Here is a 20,285-nt window from a genome sequence, read left to right on the forward strand (position 1 = left end):
AAAGCTATGCGCAACCGGTTCTGTGAGATGCTAGCTTCCAAACGGATCGTGATGACTCGAAATCTCGGACTGGATTCGTTTTTACTCTTAATGGCGGCGCGATCACTGGAAGAGTTCCAAACAAACTGTTAAAGCAGATTCTACGATCGAGTCCGAGTACTATGCCGCGTCTGAAGCAACAAAGGAAGCGATATGGATGCGTCAATTCTTACATGGACTATCTGTAGTGCCTAGTTCGAATGACCCGATCACCATCTATTGCGACAATAGTGGTGCCATCTTCCAAGCTAAGGAGCCGAGGTCTAGCAACAAATCTAGACATGTACAACGGAAAGCTCATCTAATCCGAGATTACGTGGAGCAAAAGGAAGTAGTGATAGAAAAGATTGCTACCGATGATAACATAGCAGATCCTCTCACTAAACCATTACGACAAGATAAGCATGAAGGGCATGTTAATTCCATGGGAATTAAACATGTTCCTGAGTTGTAGTACTCTCTTATGGATTAGATTCATTCTCGTTTGTACTCTATACGACATCATCGTTTTGATATTTATATACATATTTTGTTTTTCATGTGGAATTGTACGACAATTTTGAACACCACAAAGTGAACTGAACAAACATTATATTTTTAGTCCTTAATTGCCCACATGAGCTGATAACTCTGGCAATTATTTTGTGACGTTGGTTGATGGTGGGTTCAACGAGCCATAAGTCAACCGGTTGTGACCAATCACGAGAGGCGAGTTATACGGATATCTCGTAGGACACCATTGTGACATCGACGTGGAGTCCTAAATGTTTTATAACATTCCGTGCCCGGTCGTGGATAGGACCTCCATGGTGATCCTAAGAGTCGATTCTTTTGACTATCGACTGTCTCTTGAGACTACGGCAGATTTTGGGTGACTTTGGTTTCTTTCTCACGGTCATCCGTAACAGGGGGCTAAGTAGATTTTTTCTGGGTCATTTCATGCTGTGCTTAGATCGGAAGGAGTCGAGTTGAAGGAAATATTCAGCCTTTATCAGGTACTCGATATTTCTCAGGGCCACTCGAGGAGCTGTAACTGAAATGCATGGTCATGCTCGGATACGGATTCGTTTTATCAGTTAAGTTACTCTCTAGTCGGGGAAACCACTCTTGATACAGATCGATTGTAAAATACGACCTTTGCGGATCCGGATCTGCAAATTGTTTTACATTGAGTGGGAGAAATTTTAAATGGATATGAGAATCGGTTATCGCACATACACTTGTACGGACAAGTGGGAGTTTGTTGGAGCTTGTGTCCTCCAGTTAGTGCGGATAACGTCATTGCACATACACTTGTACGGACAAGTGGGAGCTTGTTGGGGCTGGTGTCCTTAACAGTTAGTGCAAGGACTTATAAATCTCTAAAAGGATCAAAGGGCATACTTTTGGTATTATTATCAGTTGATCCACGTTTATCAATAACGGTTGGCTTGCTAGATAAGTTTGACGTTATTGTCATACAGATGGCGGTGATCAACTGGTCCCTAAAAGTCACACCTATAGGATACGTTTGAGAGACGTGACAGTATGAAAATACAATCATGTAGATGCCAATTTTGACTAACCAGTTAGTCCGAGTTATTTGACTAGTAATTAGTCAAAATGTGATGTTGAGATATTATATTTAATACGGATTAAATAAAATGGGTTAAGGCGAATTAAACAGTTGATTCGTAAATTAAATATAAACGATTATATTTAATTAGTGTATATTGAATAAATTATACAATATCGTCTTTGTCGGACATGTGTTAATACTTCAACTAACCCGTGTCATTAGTTGATATTTTAATAGCCGATAACCGATGACGATTTATAATAAAAACGCGTCAATCAGGCACCTCTTGACCAGGTGGTTGGATATGTCCAAATTGACTACAAGTGGGTCGCTGTGAGGAGAGATGACTCCCTCGTAGTCCTTTCTTCCAATAGTCATATCGGGGATGTTGGAAGCGGGGATCGATGTGTTGGGCACAAAGTTGATGGTCTGATATAGCTCGTTCAGGTGCCGTTTGTACCCATGAGCGGACCCTCCGTTCTCGTTGCCCCCGATGACAACGTGGATCAATCCTATCCGTTCGAAGACGGATTTCCTATCTGAACTGCCGGCGTCAGTATTTTGGCATTTGGCAACGTACTTGCCGAGGCTCCCCTTCCGGACCAGCTCTTCAATGGCATTCTTCAGATGCCGGCAGTTGTCAGTAAGGTGACCGGTGTGGCCGTGGTACTCACAGTACTGGCTCGTGTCACCGTCTCCCTTCGGCTTGGGGGGCCTTTCCCACTTCTGGCCCTCGTTTTTGCTCAGGGCGAAGACCTCGGCGGCTGATACGACGAGAGGGGTTTTATCAGTATACCGCCTCTGGTGGTACGTTCCCGAACTCCACCCGGCGCCCGTCGAGTCCTGTTTCTTGGCAGATTTATCAGACCGTGACCTATTATTGTCACGGCGTCGTTCGTCGGACCGTGACCCATTGTTGTCACGGCGTCTTCCATCCGGGTCGTCCTCCTGGCGGCTCTTCTTTTCTGAGTGTTCGGCCTCGCTGGGGCTTACCCAGGTCTTGTGGTAGTCCTCCACCTTAATGGATTGATCGGCCATCTTCCTGGCGGAGTCTAGTCTTTGGCCGCCGCACTTGATGAGCTCGTTTTTCAAGTCCCCTCTTGGGAGACCTTTCATCAGCGCGAAGGCGGCCAGTTCGCTGTTCAGATCCCGAATCTGCTGAACCTTGGCGTCGAACCTCTTCACGTAGCTTCGGAGAGTCTCGCCCCCCTCCTGCTTGATAGTCAGGAGGTCCGATGTCTCGACGGCCCTCCTCTTATTGCAGGAATATTGGGCCAAAAATCTTTCTCTCAGGTCGCCATACCCGTATATCGACCCGTCGGGCAGTCCTTTGTACCAACTTTGTGCCATCCCATGCAAGGTCGTTGGGAAGACACGGCACCAGACCTCATCAGGTTGTTCCCATACCGACATGTGAGACTTGAAAGCCTCAGCGTGGTCGGTTGGGTCGCCTTCTCCTGAGTATGATATGGGTGGCAACTTTAGCTTAGTTGGCACCGGGATTTCTAGGACGTAGTCGCTGAGGGGCTGTCTGACCACGTGTCGAACGGCACGCGGCGATCGGCTCCTTACATCCCTAGTCCGGCTCGTCTCCTCGTAGCGGGAAGGACTCCTTCTCCGACTCGGGCTTCTTCTTCGACTCTGCTGAGTCGGACTCCTCTGGCTCCTTTGGGGTAGGCCTCGTTCGTGTCGCGGCGACGCTGTCCTCCCACGAGTGCGGGAAGGACTTAGGTCCACCACGACCACTTTGGGCTCCCCCGGCGTCTTCGCAGGGTCAGCTTCTCCTAGTGCTTCGTTTAAGTTTCTCGGAGTCACATTTTGGGCCCTGGTCTCCTGGACGGTTTCCGCCGCTCTTGTCGGTGTGACAGTGTGAGCAGGCGTACTACTAATTAGGTCCAGGAGCATCTTCAGTTTTGCCACGTCAACCACATGTCCCATGATGGTGACCTGGTTGGCGGGCAGCGGCGCATCTGGTATTATTGGCATTCCGTACTCCGGTTGAATTACTTGACCGGCGGAGGGTTGCACGATTCCAGATCTGTGGATGGTGTCATCTTGGTAGAATTCGGTTTCATCAGTTACGAATACCTCTTGCTGTTTTGACATCTTCTTAGCTTTTTGGGTGGGTTTTGTTTTTTTTTTTTTTTTTTTGTTTTTGGGAATGAATGTGACTAGCTTCTAGTGTCTCTCCCCACAGACGACGCCAATTGTTCCGGGTGTAATTCCAGAGCAAGTATTGTTACCACCCGTGGCTTGTAGAATGATGTCTTGAGTTGAATCCTTCTTGCCTTAATCGTTTCTCTCGGCCTCTCCTGCAACAATGAACGAACTGAGGGCTTGCCTTTGTGCCAAACGTACTCACTCCGACGCTCAAGTCAGTAAACTTAAAGGATTAAGTTGTGTTACTTGGCTAAGTATGTATTGTAGAGAGATAAGGAAGATATTACCAGATGAATAGTGTATTTAGGTTAAGTTGTGGATTCTCTCCTCAATGAGGATTGAGGAGTATTTATAGGCTTTCACCTTTTGTCACGTAGTGGCCAAGTGGCCAAGTGGCTAGCAGGTGGAAAGACCGTTATACCCTCGGCCGATGGAACCATGGCAGGCCGGCCGAGGGGCTTTGGATATGAGTACGCGGATATGTGTCCCGGCTGGCTAGTTGCCTGGCCGAGACCCAAGAGACAGGCCGATAGGCTAGGCTGTCTAAGTCGTTGACTTGCTGTGGATATCTTTGACCTTGCTCGATATGTTGACTTGGTCAGCGGTGCAGAATATGCCCCATCAGTACTGAAGGGCTAGAGGTTGTTATCTTATATTATTGTGGGTTTCGAATTGGTATTAATTTGGAACGGTTACATTGTACTGGTACTATATTATTATAGTGAATTGTAGTCTATTTGGCTAGTGGATTACTTCCGATTTGAAAGGTTTTGCCCTGGGTTTGACCCTAAATACTGTCTCATCTTATTATTGCTTACATTTATTTACTTTTACGGTTTACTTGTCGATTAATTGCTTCCGTTGCGCGTGGGAGATTGGCGCTAATTTCCCAACATTTTTTATCTTGGTTTTTTAAGAGTATAATTCAATTTTGATAGTTCTTAAGGGTAAAATAGCAATGGTACTTTTTAGTTTTTTCAGTGTCATATCTATCACTTATAATTTATGAAACTCCTGTTTTTCCTCGCTTAATGGTTAAAGTTTCTTATATATAAAAAACCGGTTCTTTATTTTAGAATCGATTTCATATAAAGAACTTCTTAGTTCGGAAATCAATGAGCAAAGAGTTCCGTATAAGAACGACACTTTTTATTTTTGAACCGTTACTATTGCCCTAATGAAACTCAATATTTTTGGTGAATAGACATGAAGGGTATGCAGGTCTATGATGCATGGTAGGTAAACTAATGACAATGGTTTAAATCGGGGGTGAGATCTATATTATTAATATTTTATGGGATTGTTTTACTTGAACTTAACAAGGACGTCTTAAAATAAATTGAGGCTTTTTGCTCCGAAAAAAAAAATGAGGCTCCAAATATAATTGTACAAGTATACTATACTTTAAGCTTTAATTTGTATTTCGTCAATAAAACTTTGTAAATTTTTTTGATAAAAAACGAAGGCTTGGTTCCTGCGCTCATGATTGAACATGGTCTTAGACGCTCTTGAAACTTAGTAATTACATTGTATCATTATTCAATATCCATCAAATTACCCACTAATTAATACAAAATTTGAGTCAGTTTGGAATTCTCCATTTCTTTGAAATTTTAATTAAAAACTTGTACTCAGGATCTGATTCCCTGGCAATCCCCTGTTTTGTGGGAACAAATAATCTAAACGTTGTCAATTTACCATCTTGGCCTATTAGCTCAGTTGGTTAGAGCGTCGTGCTAATAACGCGAAGGTCGCAGGTTCGAGACCTGCATAGGCCATTTTTTTTAATGATATACTTTTCTAACTGCAGTTTAAGAATGATCATCCACATGTAATAGTCTCTACTATCAAGCAGTAGTTGCTTATAGTTCTCTGCTTTTCAGAGTAATCAACAAATGTAAATGACATGATTTTATTTATGTTATAATCACTAGATTCACTACAATAGCGCTAACGTTGAGCTGTTTCTTTATGCTATACTAAAGATTGTAGTCTCTACCAGTAGGCTACTTCAAATTATTGAAACTATATGGTACAACTTTCTAATTCCCAAAACTTATCAGCTAATCGTTGCTGAACAAATATGTACAATCTGCAAAAAAGCCAAGGCCTTGTTTATGCATCACGTTCCACCCTGAAAAGCCATCAATACTTGCGCGCTGCATGATAGAGTTCCATATACTCGAGTGCTGGTCGATTCCAAGACCAGTCTTGTTCCATTACATGCTTTCGCAACGAATCAAACCATTCCTTTGCGTCATACCAAGATGTCATAGCCCTGAAAAAATATTGGATGTAGTTGCTTGAAGAAAGTGCAACGTGAAGTCGTGAAAACACTAAAATCAAACGAAAATGCTACAAATTTTATATGGTTGGGAAAGATATTCCGTTTACCATACAAAACATGATAAACTTGCCTACGAGACCAGATGACTATAACTGTCTCAGCTATAGACAGCCCAAATGATGAAGTTCAAGGTTAAAGAGTGAGATTTCAGGTTAAAAGGCGTGACTGTTGGATTTATAATTAGAAAATTTGCAGTTAAATTACCTATTGACAGCATAATCCACGCCAGCTTGATCAGCCCCTTCAAAATTGAAGCCATTTGGTTCCAGACCTTGTGCTTTTGCTCTCTCTATGTCATGGTCCACATCAAATACGGTATCGTACAGGCCTGTGATCACATAAGGACGCAGAGAGCTTAAAGCATAATTATGCATATTGGTTGGCACAAAACAACTGAAACAGAAGCGCCTCGATGAATATCTCTCCTCAATAACATCGTTAATTAGAAAACAAGTGTATTCATCCATTACTCATTTTTTAACAACCATTTGTGAGACTCCCAACATACCTCCAGTTTTACGGACGACTGGTATCGAACCATATCTCATGGCGACAAGTTGTGTAAGGCCACAAGGTTCAAATATTGAGGGGACAAGAATAAAATCAGCTCCAGCATATATCTACAACAACATTACAATAACAATGCTCAGTTTTCAAGGACAAAAGATAATTTCCTAAATCCATTGTCAAAAAAATAGTAGTTGATCTAAAATTACCAAGTGTGAGAGGGGCTCATCATAAGTCAAACAAAGGCGAGCACGGTCATTATGCATATTATGCAATATGTTGCCAAGGTCCACAAACTCTTGTTGAATACGCGGATCTGGGGCAGAACCCAGCAATACAACCTACACAATCACAATAGTTAAAGTTAGCTGCCATTAACCAAGCACAATGGCAACACAAGTAACCACAATCAAATCCATGTACATGGACACGGCTCCAGGGTCCCAGGACACTTTAGAAATTAGAACGATCTTTTGTTTGCGCGTTCTGCTAAATTTTAGTGTTGCATAAATATAGAATTTTTATATAATAATGACCATATAATTCTTCAATAGGACACCATAAACAATTTTATTTTGGGACTGCTGCTGCACAAAACTGAAGAAAACGAGGAGTAAATTACCTGTCCACCACGCTCTATAGTACGCCAAATGGCATGCTTGATCAGATGAATTCCTTTCTGATGCGTTAAGCGTGTAATTATCCCCATTACAGGGAAATCACCTTTCTTTAAGCTAAGCTTTTGTTGTAAGGCTTCTTTGGCTGCTCTTTTTCCTTCAACAACATTTTCTGATGTATAAGGTACCTGACATTACACACAAGGTAGCGTTATGTCACAATCAGGCCAATTTCTGACTCCATATTGACAATCGACAAGGAAGAAAAATTTACAATGCATCATTGTTACGGTCCATTGCAAGTTATGGAGCTTGGGTATGCCATCGGACATATCATATTGGAGGATTGTTGTAAAGTTCTTATAGAAATTAGCTCTTCCGCCTTTTGAGCTATGTTTGGGAATGGGTTCTCTTATTACCTATATCAAAGGTATCCGATCTAAGGACCACCCTACTGCGCCCTTGGCCGTTTTGCAGTGTTCATCCATGGACCATGGCTATAAAAATCTAGCAAATCCGTCCTCTATTGATGCCTGTGTTAAAGGGTTTAGTCAGGGCTAGAAGGTTCTGGTGCAAAGGTAGTGGGAAGGACACATGGGTGCATAGCATGGTAAAAAGTTACGATCAATTGGAAGGTATAGGACTTAGAAACTCATATGAACGGATAGGTATGGGGTTCTCTCATAGTCTCATACCTACAGGCTACAGCCATATAATCCCAATTTGAAGTATCCCTCGTGAAAAACTAGGGGTGAGCAAATTTAGGTCCGGACCGGAAAAATGGACCGCACCCGACCATTTGGTCAGGACCAAACCCGGACCGAATTATTTTGGTCCGGTCCTCGGTCCTCATTTTTTCAAGGTTTGGTCTTTGGTCCGGTCCGGTCCAAAACCGGTTAATTTAGGTCCGGACCGAGTGGACCAAATTTCATGCTTTTAATGACGCAACATAAAATATTATGAATCAAATTAATATTATATCTTCAAAAGACATTATAAATTAGTATTGTCAATGATTTTCATAAAAAGACTCGTCTAATAATTTAAATGCATTTTATTTAGCAGAATTAAAATATAATTATCGTATACGAAATCGTGAAAAAACTAATTTTAGGTCCATTTCGCTCCAAGACCGGACCGGACCATATATTTCGGGTTTATTTCGGTCCAAGACCGAAAGTTTTAGGTCCGGTCTTCGGTCCACTAATTTTTTATTTTCGGTCTTCGGTTCGGTCTTGGACCGATTCTCAGCCCTACGTGAAACAGTGCACCAAAATGATCACCCATTCAAAGATGTCAACCATGGACATAGAAAGTCTAAAAATATGCGTAGAATACATTGAAATAATGACAGAAAATACATGGGAGATACTTTTTAGCCATTTTGTAAAAGTTGTCAGCTGATATTTAAAGTAAACCTTGAGAAAATTTAAAATCCGCTAACACATCAATCAAGAGCACCAAATCTAGAGAAAGGAGAAATGAAAAAAAATACAATAAAGAGTATTAAACCGCACTCAAGTTTAACTTTCTTCTAAGCGAAACTGAGAACAAACCACTCACCGGAATGAATTTATCATTGTATGGATCCCATATATCAGGATCAATCCCATTCAATATACCGTGAAATTTGTAAAGATGAGGAGCAATTACGGAGTTTCCAGCAACCTCCTTCGAATAGGTATTAGAAACCTGGCGGCAATACACAAAAGAAATAAACAAAAGAATCATCAACAGTCACATGAACCATAACATAACATTCAATCAGAATCTTCAGAAGATCATTTTTGATGGCTTACATCTCTTGTTTTAGTTTTTCCGGTTAGCTCGGACACTGGTTTATTAAAGGTGATTTAATACTTTGACATAAGACATTTGTTGCTTGAAAGGATAAAAATACGTAAAGTCAGTAGATTAGATCCACCCGTGGGTATAGACTATAACGTAGGCACCCATAGGCCGTAGACCGTAGTTCATGTCAAGTGTTTAATCAATATATTACTCACAGTTGTAGCCTTATCTGCGTATGCCATCGCTCGTCCAATAAGTGGTGCTCCAAACTCAAGATTATGAATAGTGAAGACAACGCGGGCATTAGTTAGACCATACTGTCCATAATGCTCTTTGTACAACCACGCCACCGGAGCACTTGACCAATCATGGCAATGAATTATGTCCTGAACAGTAGTGTCAACTTCAAATGAGAAATTAAGATGACAGGAACATAAAATTAGAGGACGTATAACAAATTTTTGCCAAACTTGAGAATGAGACGTACTTCATAGACAAATTTTTATTTTTAAGAAAAGGGAAAAAAGATCGTCTTTTCTCAAAATAATGACGAAGAATTTCAGCAAAACATGTCCCTATATCTCTTAGTAACAGCATGTCTAACAGAAGGTATACTCAGAACATTAAGGTTATGTTGAATCACAGAAGTTGTGGTCCAGAATATTAAGGTAATGTTGAAGCAATGTTATGGCCTAAGTACTTTTAAAGGCTGCTACTAGGATGCAAAACCTTGTAAGCCATAATCCCATAACGACCATAATCCCATCATCATGGTATCAAACCTGGACTGCAACATTACATCATGTCCGACTTATAAAGTTTTTTAGGCTGTATTTGGCCACATAAACGACACAGTTGATTGGTACCAAGATCCTAAGTCTCAAACCAAGACTTAGCACCATGATCATAATAGACTACTTACAGTTCCAAGAAATAGAATTGAACATTTAGTAAGTCAGACTTACCGGATGGAATCCACTTTGAAGAAGAAATTCAAGGGCTGCGTGGCAAAAAAAGCCGAATCTTTCACCATCATTTCCACCTATGTAGACGGAATTAGTCCGGAAGAGTCTGCCAAGAAGCAGCACGAAGGATACCAATCAAACTTTAATACTACAGAATTTATACAGTAATGACCAAAACAGGCGTAGGAACAAATAATAGACAGCAGACACTCGGTGAGGAGTTTAATAGTGATGAGTTTGGATAAAAGAAGCAAACAAAGCTTACATAAAGATAAAGTGATGCCAGTATGTCATGCTAGATTGTACGATTGCAACATTTATCCCTCAAAAAGAAAAGATTGCAACATTTATCCTGAATTACCAATAATGGAGATACAGTAACGAGATATTCCTACATCATTAAGATGAATAAGTAGTCTTTACAGGTATGACAAGTATATCATTATATATCTAGAAACCAGAATTCATATTTTTCTAATAAATAACTGATGAGACATGAATATGAGATTTCCCAATGTTCATCAAGATAAACTCATATAGACTTATACATGAAAGAAAACACTGTGGACCAGAAACAATAGAAGTTAAGCCAGGTAATGGACTGCTGTGATGGAATTCCCAAGTATTTTAACAATTCAGCGTCCTAAGAGATAAAACTTCCGCAAGAGTGAAAAGGAAGGAAAACCAAGCACCAATTCAGTGATTTCCAATGTGATGATTAGGCTGAAAACAATTTGAGGGAGCAAGATAGTGATTACCCATTTTGAGGGTCCAAAAAGTAGACATTAAGGCCTTCAACCTTCCCAGACCACACTTTTATCTCGATGCCACTCCATGGAAAGCTCCTTTGGTAATGGAAGTCCTTGACCTATACAAATACCGCATAATAATTCAAAATTTCATATACATACATCTATACTGCTTAAGTTAAATTAAGTAACAGCTATTAAGTCTTGCGTATATGAGCTAATCTAACTCATAATATTCACAAGCATTAGTTGAAAAAAATTGGAAATTGTGGCTTACTTGATTAAGGTTCAAGCAGTCGTACTTGGGAAGAACTACATAAACGTGATGGTTTAGCTCCTGAATAGCGCGAGATAAGCTAGTTACAACATCTCCGAGGCCACCCACCTATAGCAAATTAAAAATAGATAAATGGTAAGTCCAAAAACAACCTCATAAAGAGCAGGTATGAGTAAGACATTACAAATATATCGACTAATCTTGGGAAGACAGAAGAGTTCCCTTTCACAATTGGAGTGCACCAAGGCCCCGTTCTTAGTCTTTATCTTTTTGCAATTAATATGTATGAACTGAAAATGTCAATTTAAGATGAGGTTCCAAGGTGCATGTTGTACACGGATGATATTGTGCTGATTGACGAGACAAAAGGATGGAGTTGAAAGGAAGCTTGACCTCTAGAGACGCATGTTAGAATCCTGTGGCGTTACACTAAATAGAAAGAAGAATTAAATGGAGATAAGAAGGGATGAGCGATCATTCCAAATGAGTGAATGGGGAGACAGTTCACAGTTCCGGCCGACTTTGTAGTTGGGAACTATTATCCAAAATAATGGAGAATTGGATGGAGATGTGACACAGAATCAAAGCAGGTTGGTTGAAGTTGAACGGTGTCGTAGATTTATGTGATCAGAGTATACCTTATCGGTGATCGGGTAAGTTCTATAGCACGTCAATCAAGCCTGCACACGTATACTTCTACTCTTCTATGGTAGAGAGTGTTGGCCGGTAAAACAGGGACACATTCAAAAGACTAGTGTAGCAAATGCGTATGCTCCGCTGGATGTGCTGCCAGGAAATATGAGGGAAAATCTAAGGTAGTTTGGCCATGTGAAGCGGAGACCACATGAGTCCCCCGTTAGAAGGCTTGGAATATGGGGAAATGGTAAGATTGTCAAGGTAAAGAGAAGACCGAAATAAACATGGACTACGTGATTGAAAAAGCTATGAATTGGATGGGGATTAGATAAAATATAGCAGTGGAGCAGGCATTATGGAGAAAAGAATTCATGAGGAAGATGTAATTTAAATTTTGGATTTTTGCTCTAATTTCTTTTAATTTAAAACATCATTATTTTTCAAGCTGTATTATTTTTGTTATTTTCCAAACTTTTTTGCTACTTGAAATAGGTTTTTTTTTTTTTCATTTTTAACATTTTTTTTTCTTTTCAAAGTAATTGTTTCTTTATCTTTGTTTTATTTCATTTACTTTTGTTTTTATCGTACCTCTTTTATTGTTGAAATCATGCCTAAACAGTTTCAAATAATGATTCATGTTAGCCGATCTCAAATTGTTTTGGGACCAAGGCCATAGAAGGCGCTTGACGAGTCAGGAAAATATATTAAAAAAAATTTCCCTCTTCCCAATCTTTAAATGAAGAAAAATATCAGGGGAGTTATAAATCTTCATTGAGAGTATTTATTCGGGGAAGTGGCAAATAAGCCCCATACGTTTGACACTATGTGCAAATTAGCCCCAAGTCTTTCTATTAGTGCAATCTAGCCCCATTAGTTATGCTTGATGTGCAATTAAACCCAATTGTATATACTCCGGTAAATTTCTTGCTGGAAAAAATAAAATGACACCGGAAACATAAATAGGACTAATCAAATAATTAAAAAAAGAAGAGGAAAATACTGAATCTAGTTTATCTCCTCCATCATTTCTTATTTCTTACTGTATTTTTTATTTTTATCTCCTAAGTCATTATCTTCCATCATTATTAGATTAACAGCCATGTATTACGAAAATAATACTCCGTAATTAAAATTAACTTAAAGCAAGACTGTAATAGATTACTATAAAATATGTACCTGAATTTTCCCCGATTTTATTTTTCAGTTTCTGGTGGATACTTGGTACTTGATAGACTTTTTATTACTAAATAATGAATGACATATAGGAATGAGACTTTTTGACTAAAACAAAAAAAAATAGTGAAAGATGGTGATTCATTAATTGGTAAGATTCTGAGAGGAAAAGAAAAAAACGGCAATGGCAGTGGTAAGTCCCTAAAATCATGTGTTTTCCTTTTTTTTTATTATTTGATTAATCCTATTCATGTTTCCGGTGCCATTTTATTTTTTCCGGCAAGAAATTTACCGGAGTATATACAATTGGGTTTAATTGCACATCAAGCATAACTAATGGGGCTAAATTGCACTAATTGAAAGACTTGGGGTTAATTTGCACATAGTGCCAAACGTAAGGGGTTTATTTGCCACTTCCCCGAATATTTATGTATAGCTTTTGGCATACAGAGAAATAAGAATCAAAGCAAAGCAATGAAAATAACGCAGACCATACCGAGACTGCCCACTAAAGAAATTTCTCTTTGTTGATGCAATACCAATGCTTCTGAAACCTAACGAAGTCTTATTTCTAATTACCCAGGAAAAGTATCTCGTTAATCATTTCGCTGTATTGCAGTGTAGTGAAAATCATTAGTACCGTTCTTGTCTCAAGTTATATTCTGCCAGGAAAGTCATTAGTAATTTTTTCATTTAGATTAAAGCATGACAGTAGATTCAGCATGACTTGACACCTTTAACATGTCAGCGATAAGAAGCAACAATCAAACAGAAACCATTAATGCAGCCAGGACTCGAAAAAACCTCCGAGAAAATGTTACCTTTGCTATAGGAGCCATTTCTACTGCAATATGTACAATGTGCATTGGTGGCTCTTTGGTTACACCACCAAAGACAGGTATATGGTAATCCATTCCATTTTTGTTGTCAAATATTCCACCGTCTTCCTTCTCAGAGAAAACAAAATCCATCATGTATGCATCCAATGGCACTTTAACTGCACCAATATTTTTACATCAGAAACAAGGAAAGGTATTGTGGTAGTTTTATAAACAATTTTAGAGTTCTGTAAGTGGCATGTATGACTATTTAACAAAATCGCAAGCAAAAGCTTTGAAAGGCACATGTAGCTCGTAGCAGTCTTCTCTTGATTAAACAGCTATCACTCATCACTCATCCTCGCCTTCATCAATATCACAAAGCAAAATAAGCAAACAGGGATTTATGAATCACCACATACAAACACTGGCATGCCAAGAACAACGATGCTAGCATTACGAGACCAACCCTGAATATACTGGTTGTAATTCTTTTGGAAAAAGCAACATGCTATTAAGTGAACCAAATCAAGAATTAACTCATGCTGACAAAAAACTACCTTTTTCAGCAAAATCTAAGAAGCAAAGTACGGATAAAACCACGAGCTACTAAGTGCATCATATAGCAATTTGCAAATATACTCGAAAATCCAAGGTAAAAGCAAGGAAGAGTCGAAGTCAGAAATGAAGCAAAGCAGTTGACCAAATGCAATCAGGTATATTGTTCTAAAACTAGCAGGAGAGTCAGGCTAACCATTTGTCTTGACATGAGAGCCATTCTCGGCAGGCAACATTTTCTGAGGAGACAATGGACCTCTGCGGTGGGTCCAGCGGTTAAAAGAACCTCTAAACCAAACTTCCGGTTTCCCATTCAGAACCGTGTTACAGGGGTTGTAATATACTGTAACATCTTGTCCAGCTTTAATATCCACAGGTTCGGTGTAAACAATGTGCCTTTGAGACAGCAAAAACGTCTTCAGTGTACGCTCTTTAGTGTCAGCTTTTATTCGAGCTGTTTTTTCAGCCTGAAAATGAAATCAATATGATGTCAAGATATGTTCTATACAGCAACCATATACTCTCTCCATTTCACTCATTTTATTACACTTTATAAAATACATAGAGGGAAATTTGGGAGCCGTAAGGAATCCAGTAAAACTAAGGGAATAAGAAACAAGTGTGCAAGTCTATGCCATGAATCACGGCTCAGTGAAATTGACAGATATAGGCTAGTTTGCTGTATTACAAGATGGAATAAATAGAACCCATAAAAGCTTTCTTGTTTTCTTTCCCGCTCTTACCCACCTCAAGTAAAACAAAATTAAACCAATGTCAAAGTGTACTCCTAAGTAGTTGATTTGACTCTTTTTTTTCCAGGTCGGGTAAATGTTACAGTCCAACTTTTGCATTCAAAGTCGTACTAACAACAACATTAATCCAAGTGTCTAGGATCTTGTCAATGGCGGGGCAAGGGGGGTCGGATATACACAGTCTTACCCCTGCGCTAATAACACAGTTACCCTGTTTTCAAATACCCATGATGAATATTGCTCAAGGATTGCATTGAATGATTGTTACCAATAAAAATAAGTACAGCACTAAGTGATCCTTTTTGCTTTACTCCATCATAGTCCAAAACCAAAATGTAGCAAGCCTTTGGGTGGCGACATTATAAATGGAAAACGCCTACAAGTCTTTTAAAAAATGAGCCTTCTCTCAGGATGACAAATTATGGATATATATTTACATTTGAATCTGACATACTATATAAAGTAGTACACTCTCTGTCCTTGCAGATAGATTAAAGACACCTACCTTCACTGTCCCCCACACAAAACATGCCTAAAAAAGAAACATAAACCATTGGCTTGAACAGAGTGAAATGGAATACCTAAACTATATGCGAGGAGTAATAGAATGACGAAGGGGTGCAATTTTATAATGTGTTTTACTATGGCTTCTGGGTGGAAATACGTGTTCCTCATTACACCTACCTTCACTGTCCCCCACACAAAACAGCTGATTGCTATGTAGCTTGCTTTGGAAGGTACCTACTTTTAGGCTTTAGAGTAGTTGTCTTGTTATCAATACAACCATCATCATATCATACGATAATATTGTTCGGGATACAAGTGGTCAGGCAGAGGTAATTGAGAAGAGAAGGTATAATGCCAGCATATGCAGATGGTATATGCAGCAAGGAGTTAAGACTGATCACTGATGTATCATGTACTTGTGACACACTGACACGTAACAAACAAGCATATATGGGTTAAACGTTGGATATCAATGAAAAAGTCCGTAAAGTCACCTTAACACGTGCAGCCTCCTCTCTCAATCTCCTTTCCCGTTGAAGTCTCTGGTATATCCGCTGTTCTTCCTCAATCCAGTAGAGTTCGGTAGGTACGGATTTGGGTACAATAGCATGAAAATCCAGGAAGTTATTATTATCATAGAGGGAAGCTTTCTGCGGTGGCCCATTAGCAAAAACCCAGTCCAAGACAGTTGCTTTATCGGGAACAATAACTACACAAAGATTAGCACCACTGCATCAAGATATATACACATAAGAAGCATTTCAAATCACAAAAAATGAAGATTCTGAAATTCCAATAATTTATGAGTTCGAGTCCAAGAATGCTTCTCAGGACAGTTATCTCCTCATAGCATGTGGACCTTTTTCTATTTTTTCTTGATTTTCTTCAGCATGTTGTATCAAAGTTGAAGGAAGTTCTAATTTTTTATTACTGAAGAGTGAATAAGTCGGGTGAAATTAGAATTGTAATGCCAAAGGCTATAAAAGCAAAACAGCTCAAGGGAACAAGTTAAGGACATTTGTGGAAACGTGAATAAATATAAAATCTACGTGAGACTCAAGCTGAACGAACATCATTGTTGATGTCGCAGAAGGTGTCCTAAGGTAGGCAAGAGATGTGAGTTTACTCTAGTGTTAAACATGGCCATATCTCCGGCGCTTCTAAACAGTACAGGGTTATGGGGTTATCCCTTGCACTGTTTTTCTTATTAGTAACATGGTTATTGAACCACATGAAAATGCCCAAAAATTCCAAAAAGCATATGAAAGAGGAGGGGATAGCTTAAACAAAAAAAAGAGGCTATTTCCGTAGGACCCATGGCAAAAAAAAAAATTGCATCACAATGAAAGCGGGGAAATAGAATAAATCAAGAAAATCACGGCCAAGACTGCCTGACTAACAGAGAGGAAATACTGATTCACTGTACCTTCTGCATACCACCAATCAGCATCGCCCTCAGATTCCACTAGCCTTGAAACAACTGAAACCCCCTGTACCCAACCATCATGACCCCCGTGAACCCATAGCTCATTTGCTTCAGCAAGAGGACCAGAGCTCTTTTTGTAAAATAGACGAACCAAGTCACCATCTTGAAAATCACGGGGTTCAAAATACCACACATTTTCCTTAAACGACATGGCAAATTTTATTAAAGCTGTCAGCTTTTCTCTTCTTTGCTGTACTTCTTCCCTTGCCTGTGCTCGATCAGCTTCCATAGCAGCTATCTCTTCCTCCCTTCGCTTCTGCTCCTCTGCTTGTCTCTCCCTCTCAATTTGTACCCTTGCTAGTTCCTCGAGCTCCCTGCGTTTCTCCTCGAGTAAGAAATCTTCAAAAGTAGCCATGTCCATGCCCCCTTCCACGGTTATGTGAAAATCTTTCTTGTCATTATTGTCATATACATCTTTCCCATCAAAGAATACAAAATCTATTATGTATGCTTCCTTTGGAACATGTATCCGACAAGACCACCAATCACCATTTAAGTGAGCCTTTTCCAATTTTATGGTGAATGATTTCCACCGCCAATCGTTAAATGCTCCCATAATTATCACATCCGATTGATCTTTCAAGGTAGACATGCTTCGATTAAGGAACACTTCTATCTCTTCATCAGGCTTCACTATCTCGGGATAGATGAATATCTTATTGCCTTTTGAGAAATTCACCTGAGCCAATTGATGGATTACTTGTTTTCTCATTAGTTCTTCCCTTTCTAAATCTAATTTCCGTAAAGTTTCAGTAAGTTTCTGAACATCTTCAGAGCCCTCTTTCATCAAAGCAAAACTATCTTGTAATAAAACTTCCACTTCCTTCTCATTAGCTACACTACTAGAGGGCATGCTTTTCCTTTCTTCTGTGAACCCTCTAATGCTTTCGAGTTCCTTCAATGATTTTTTGTTAGAAAGTGATATTGCTTTCTTGGTAGGGGACGGTTCTCCAACATTTCCATTAGTTCCACTAGCATCTTCTCCTTGTTCTTCGATTATATTTACTTGTTGGGCCACTGATACCTCTCTGTCAGCCGAGATGGTCCCAGTATCAGATGCTCTACTACCAAGTTCGGAAGGTGGATTAATCGAAATACTACTTTCTTCGTCATTTCTTTGATCTTTCTTCTGTAAGCCGGTTCCAACTGGTGCCTTTGGAACAAACCCTTTGGGAGAAGGGCCTTTTGACCTGGCTGTTGACCATTTTCTCGATCTCTTTCGTGAAAAGTCTGATGATGTAAGCAAAAAGAGACGAACTAGTAAGGACATATGTAAAGAAGGTGATCAAACTATAATTAAAACGAGTGAAGACAATGAGCAGGCACCAACCTCCAGCGGCAGAAAATGGACGGAAAACCCCATCATTCGAATACTCGAGATGACAAGAGTAAGACTGCAACATTTAACGAGTGAATAGATTAATGCTAATGATAACATATGCCCGTATAATTATAGCAAGGACCTCATCATAAGGCACAGAAAGTCCTACTTTTGTATAGCCAAAACTTTGTAAAAAGTGCAAACTGGTATAATTAACACCAATACCAGAGTCAGAAACCATTAAAAAAGACCTCAACTTTGGATCAATCCCAAGATAATAACTCAAGGTAAATTTCAAACTTGCAGTACATCAAATGGACTAGTAGTCTAAACTCTAAATCAAACTGAAATAGCACAAAGGCACCTACACAACATCAAATTGCAACAAGAAATACCACAATTAAACTGCTAATGCACACAGTCACTCAAATCAACAACTATAACTTGTCCAAGTTCATACTCCAAAGCACAAGGACAACACAATTGAATTGATAACAAACAAAATGCACTAATGCGAGAAAGACATCAACTTGGGCAAACTCGTACATGTATATCAACTACACATCAAATCACAGAACAACTAAAATTAAGCAAGTGGGTAGTCCAAATTCCACAGCATGAACACAACACAATGGGATTATAGTACTTCCTCCGTCCTAACCATTTGTCTGCCTTCCCTTACAATACCCGTCACAAAGAATAAAAACGGTAAACAATTGATTGGGACAAAGATAAATTGATAAGAATGGAGAGAGTATAAAAGCATGAGTACAACACAACTGAGTTGATATAACAAACAAAAGGCACCAATGCAAGAAAGACATCAACTTGAGCAATCACTCAAACATATACTCCATTAACAACAAATCTAATGAACTTGTATATATAACATTTATGTAACTTGTATTAAAATACCCGTCACAAAGAATAAAAAAGGAGAGGAAATTACTTGAGAAGATCTAGTACAAGGTTTATAAGACAATAAACCAGAAAATGGCCTAAATTTGAGAGGGGTAGTTTCTCTAGATAAAAAGGGTGTTTGAGATTGCAAAGAAATTTCCATGGTTGCAATATCTCTCTCTTCCCAAAGAAGTTTGGAAATTTGTTAATTCAATACACACAATCCCAACATCCTGCAGTACTGGGTCTGTGACTGTGAGAGTGTGTGCAATTTGGCATTGGATAACTAAATCAGCAGCAGCAACTAAACTAATTATTAAATTCCGTGATCATATTTTTTGGGATTTTCAATTGGTCATTGTTTATTACAGATAACACATGTAGACAACACAGTCCGAACCAAATTGGCTATAGTAGCCCGTGGAATTGGAAATATCACTCTAATCATTTTGAGCCATATGATAAAATATCACAAGGATTCATGAGATACCTACCATATTTTGTGTTGGGTAACTTGGGTTCATTTAGATTTGGATCAATTTTGAGTCGGTTATTATCAAGTTATTTAAGGATAAATGAGTTGAACATGAGACACAGGAGGTGGATGGAGCTGATTGGGGATTATGACATGAATATTATACTCCCTCTCATCCAAACCAAAGGTAACACTTACCTTATTCGGACCATCCAAACCAAACTACCCATTCCTTATTTGGTAAAAAACATGACTAAAGACCCCTCATACACCCTTATTATTTACAGAAAATGCCATCATATTTGTGGCTCTCCTTTAATTAAGCTACAAGTGGTCCTACTTTAATTCCAATACTACCCTTACTTTTTCTCTATTTTCTTAAAACTTGTGCTCCCTCCCATGTTACCTTTTGTTTGGATGGGAGGGAGTATACTATGAAGGGAAGGCTAATGTGGTTGCAGATAGGGGTGAGCAAAACCGGTTAACCGAACCGGATTTGAAAACCGGTTCGGTTACCGGTTTTCAAAAACAGGTTTTTACCAAACCGAAACCGCCCCGGTTTTAAACCGGATAACCGGTTTTTTAGTAACTTAAAAACCGGATCCGAAAACCGGTTATCCGAATCCGAATTTATAAACCGGTTTTAACT

General features: G+C 39.3%; 1 protein-coding gene and 1 non-coding gene across 2 annotated transcripts; one reads left to right on the forward strand and one right to left on the reverse strand.

Moving 5' to 3' along the window:
* Positions 1-5,461: 5,461 nt before the first annotated feature.
* Positions 5,462-5,535, forward strand: TRNAI-AAU (transfer RNA isoleucine (anticodon AAU)). Its single transcript has one exon. It is a non-coding gene; the product is annotated as a tRNA-Ile (tRNA).
* A 107-nt stretch (positions 5,536-5,642) lies between these two features.
* LOC141642566 (starch synthase 3, chloroplastic/amyloplastic) lies at positions 5,643-19,573 on the reverse strand. The gene is made up of 16 exons (XM_074451406.1): positions 19,211-19,573; positions 18,271-18,334; positions 16,881-18,170; positions 15,949-16,163; positions 14,392-14,662; positions 13,641-13,816; positions 11,011-11,118; positions 10,743-10,852; positions 9,985-10,090; positions 9,235-9,405; positions 8,792-8,920; positions 7,234-7,416; positions 6,821-6,952; positions 6,613-6,724; positions 6,309-6,432; positions 5,643-6,035 (listed from the first exon to the last, which is right to left on the reverse strand). Exons 1-16 carry the CDS (start codon positions 19,322-19,324, stop codon positions 5,903-5,905), a joined length of 3,438 nt encoding a protein of 1,145 aa, XP_074307507.1. The 5' UTR covers positions 19,325-19,573; the 3' UTR covers positions 5,643-5,902.
* Between the last annotated feature and the right edge of the window lie 712 nt (positions 19,574-20,285).

Source organism: Silene latifolia, chromosome 2 (assembly GCF_048544455.1).
Source record: "Silene latifolia isolate original U9 population chromosome 2, ASM4854445v1, whole genome shotgun sequence".
Taxonomy (NCBI): domain Eukaryota; kingdom Viridiplantae; phylum Streptophyta; class Magnoliopsida; order Caryophyllales; family Caryophyllaceae; genus Silene; species Silene latifolia.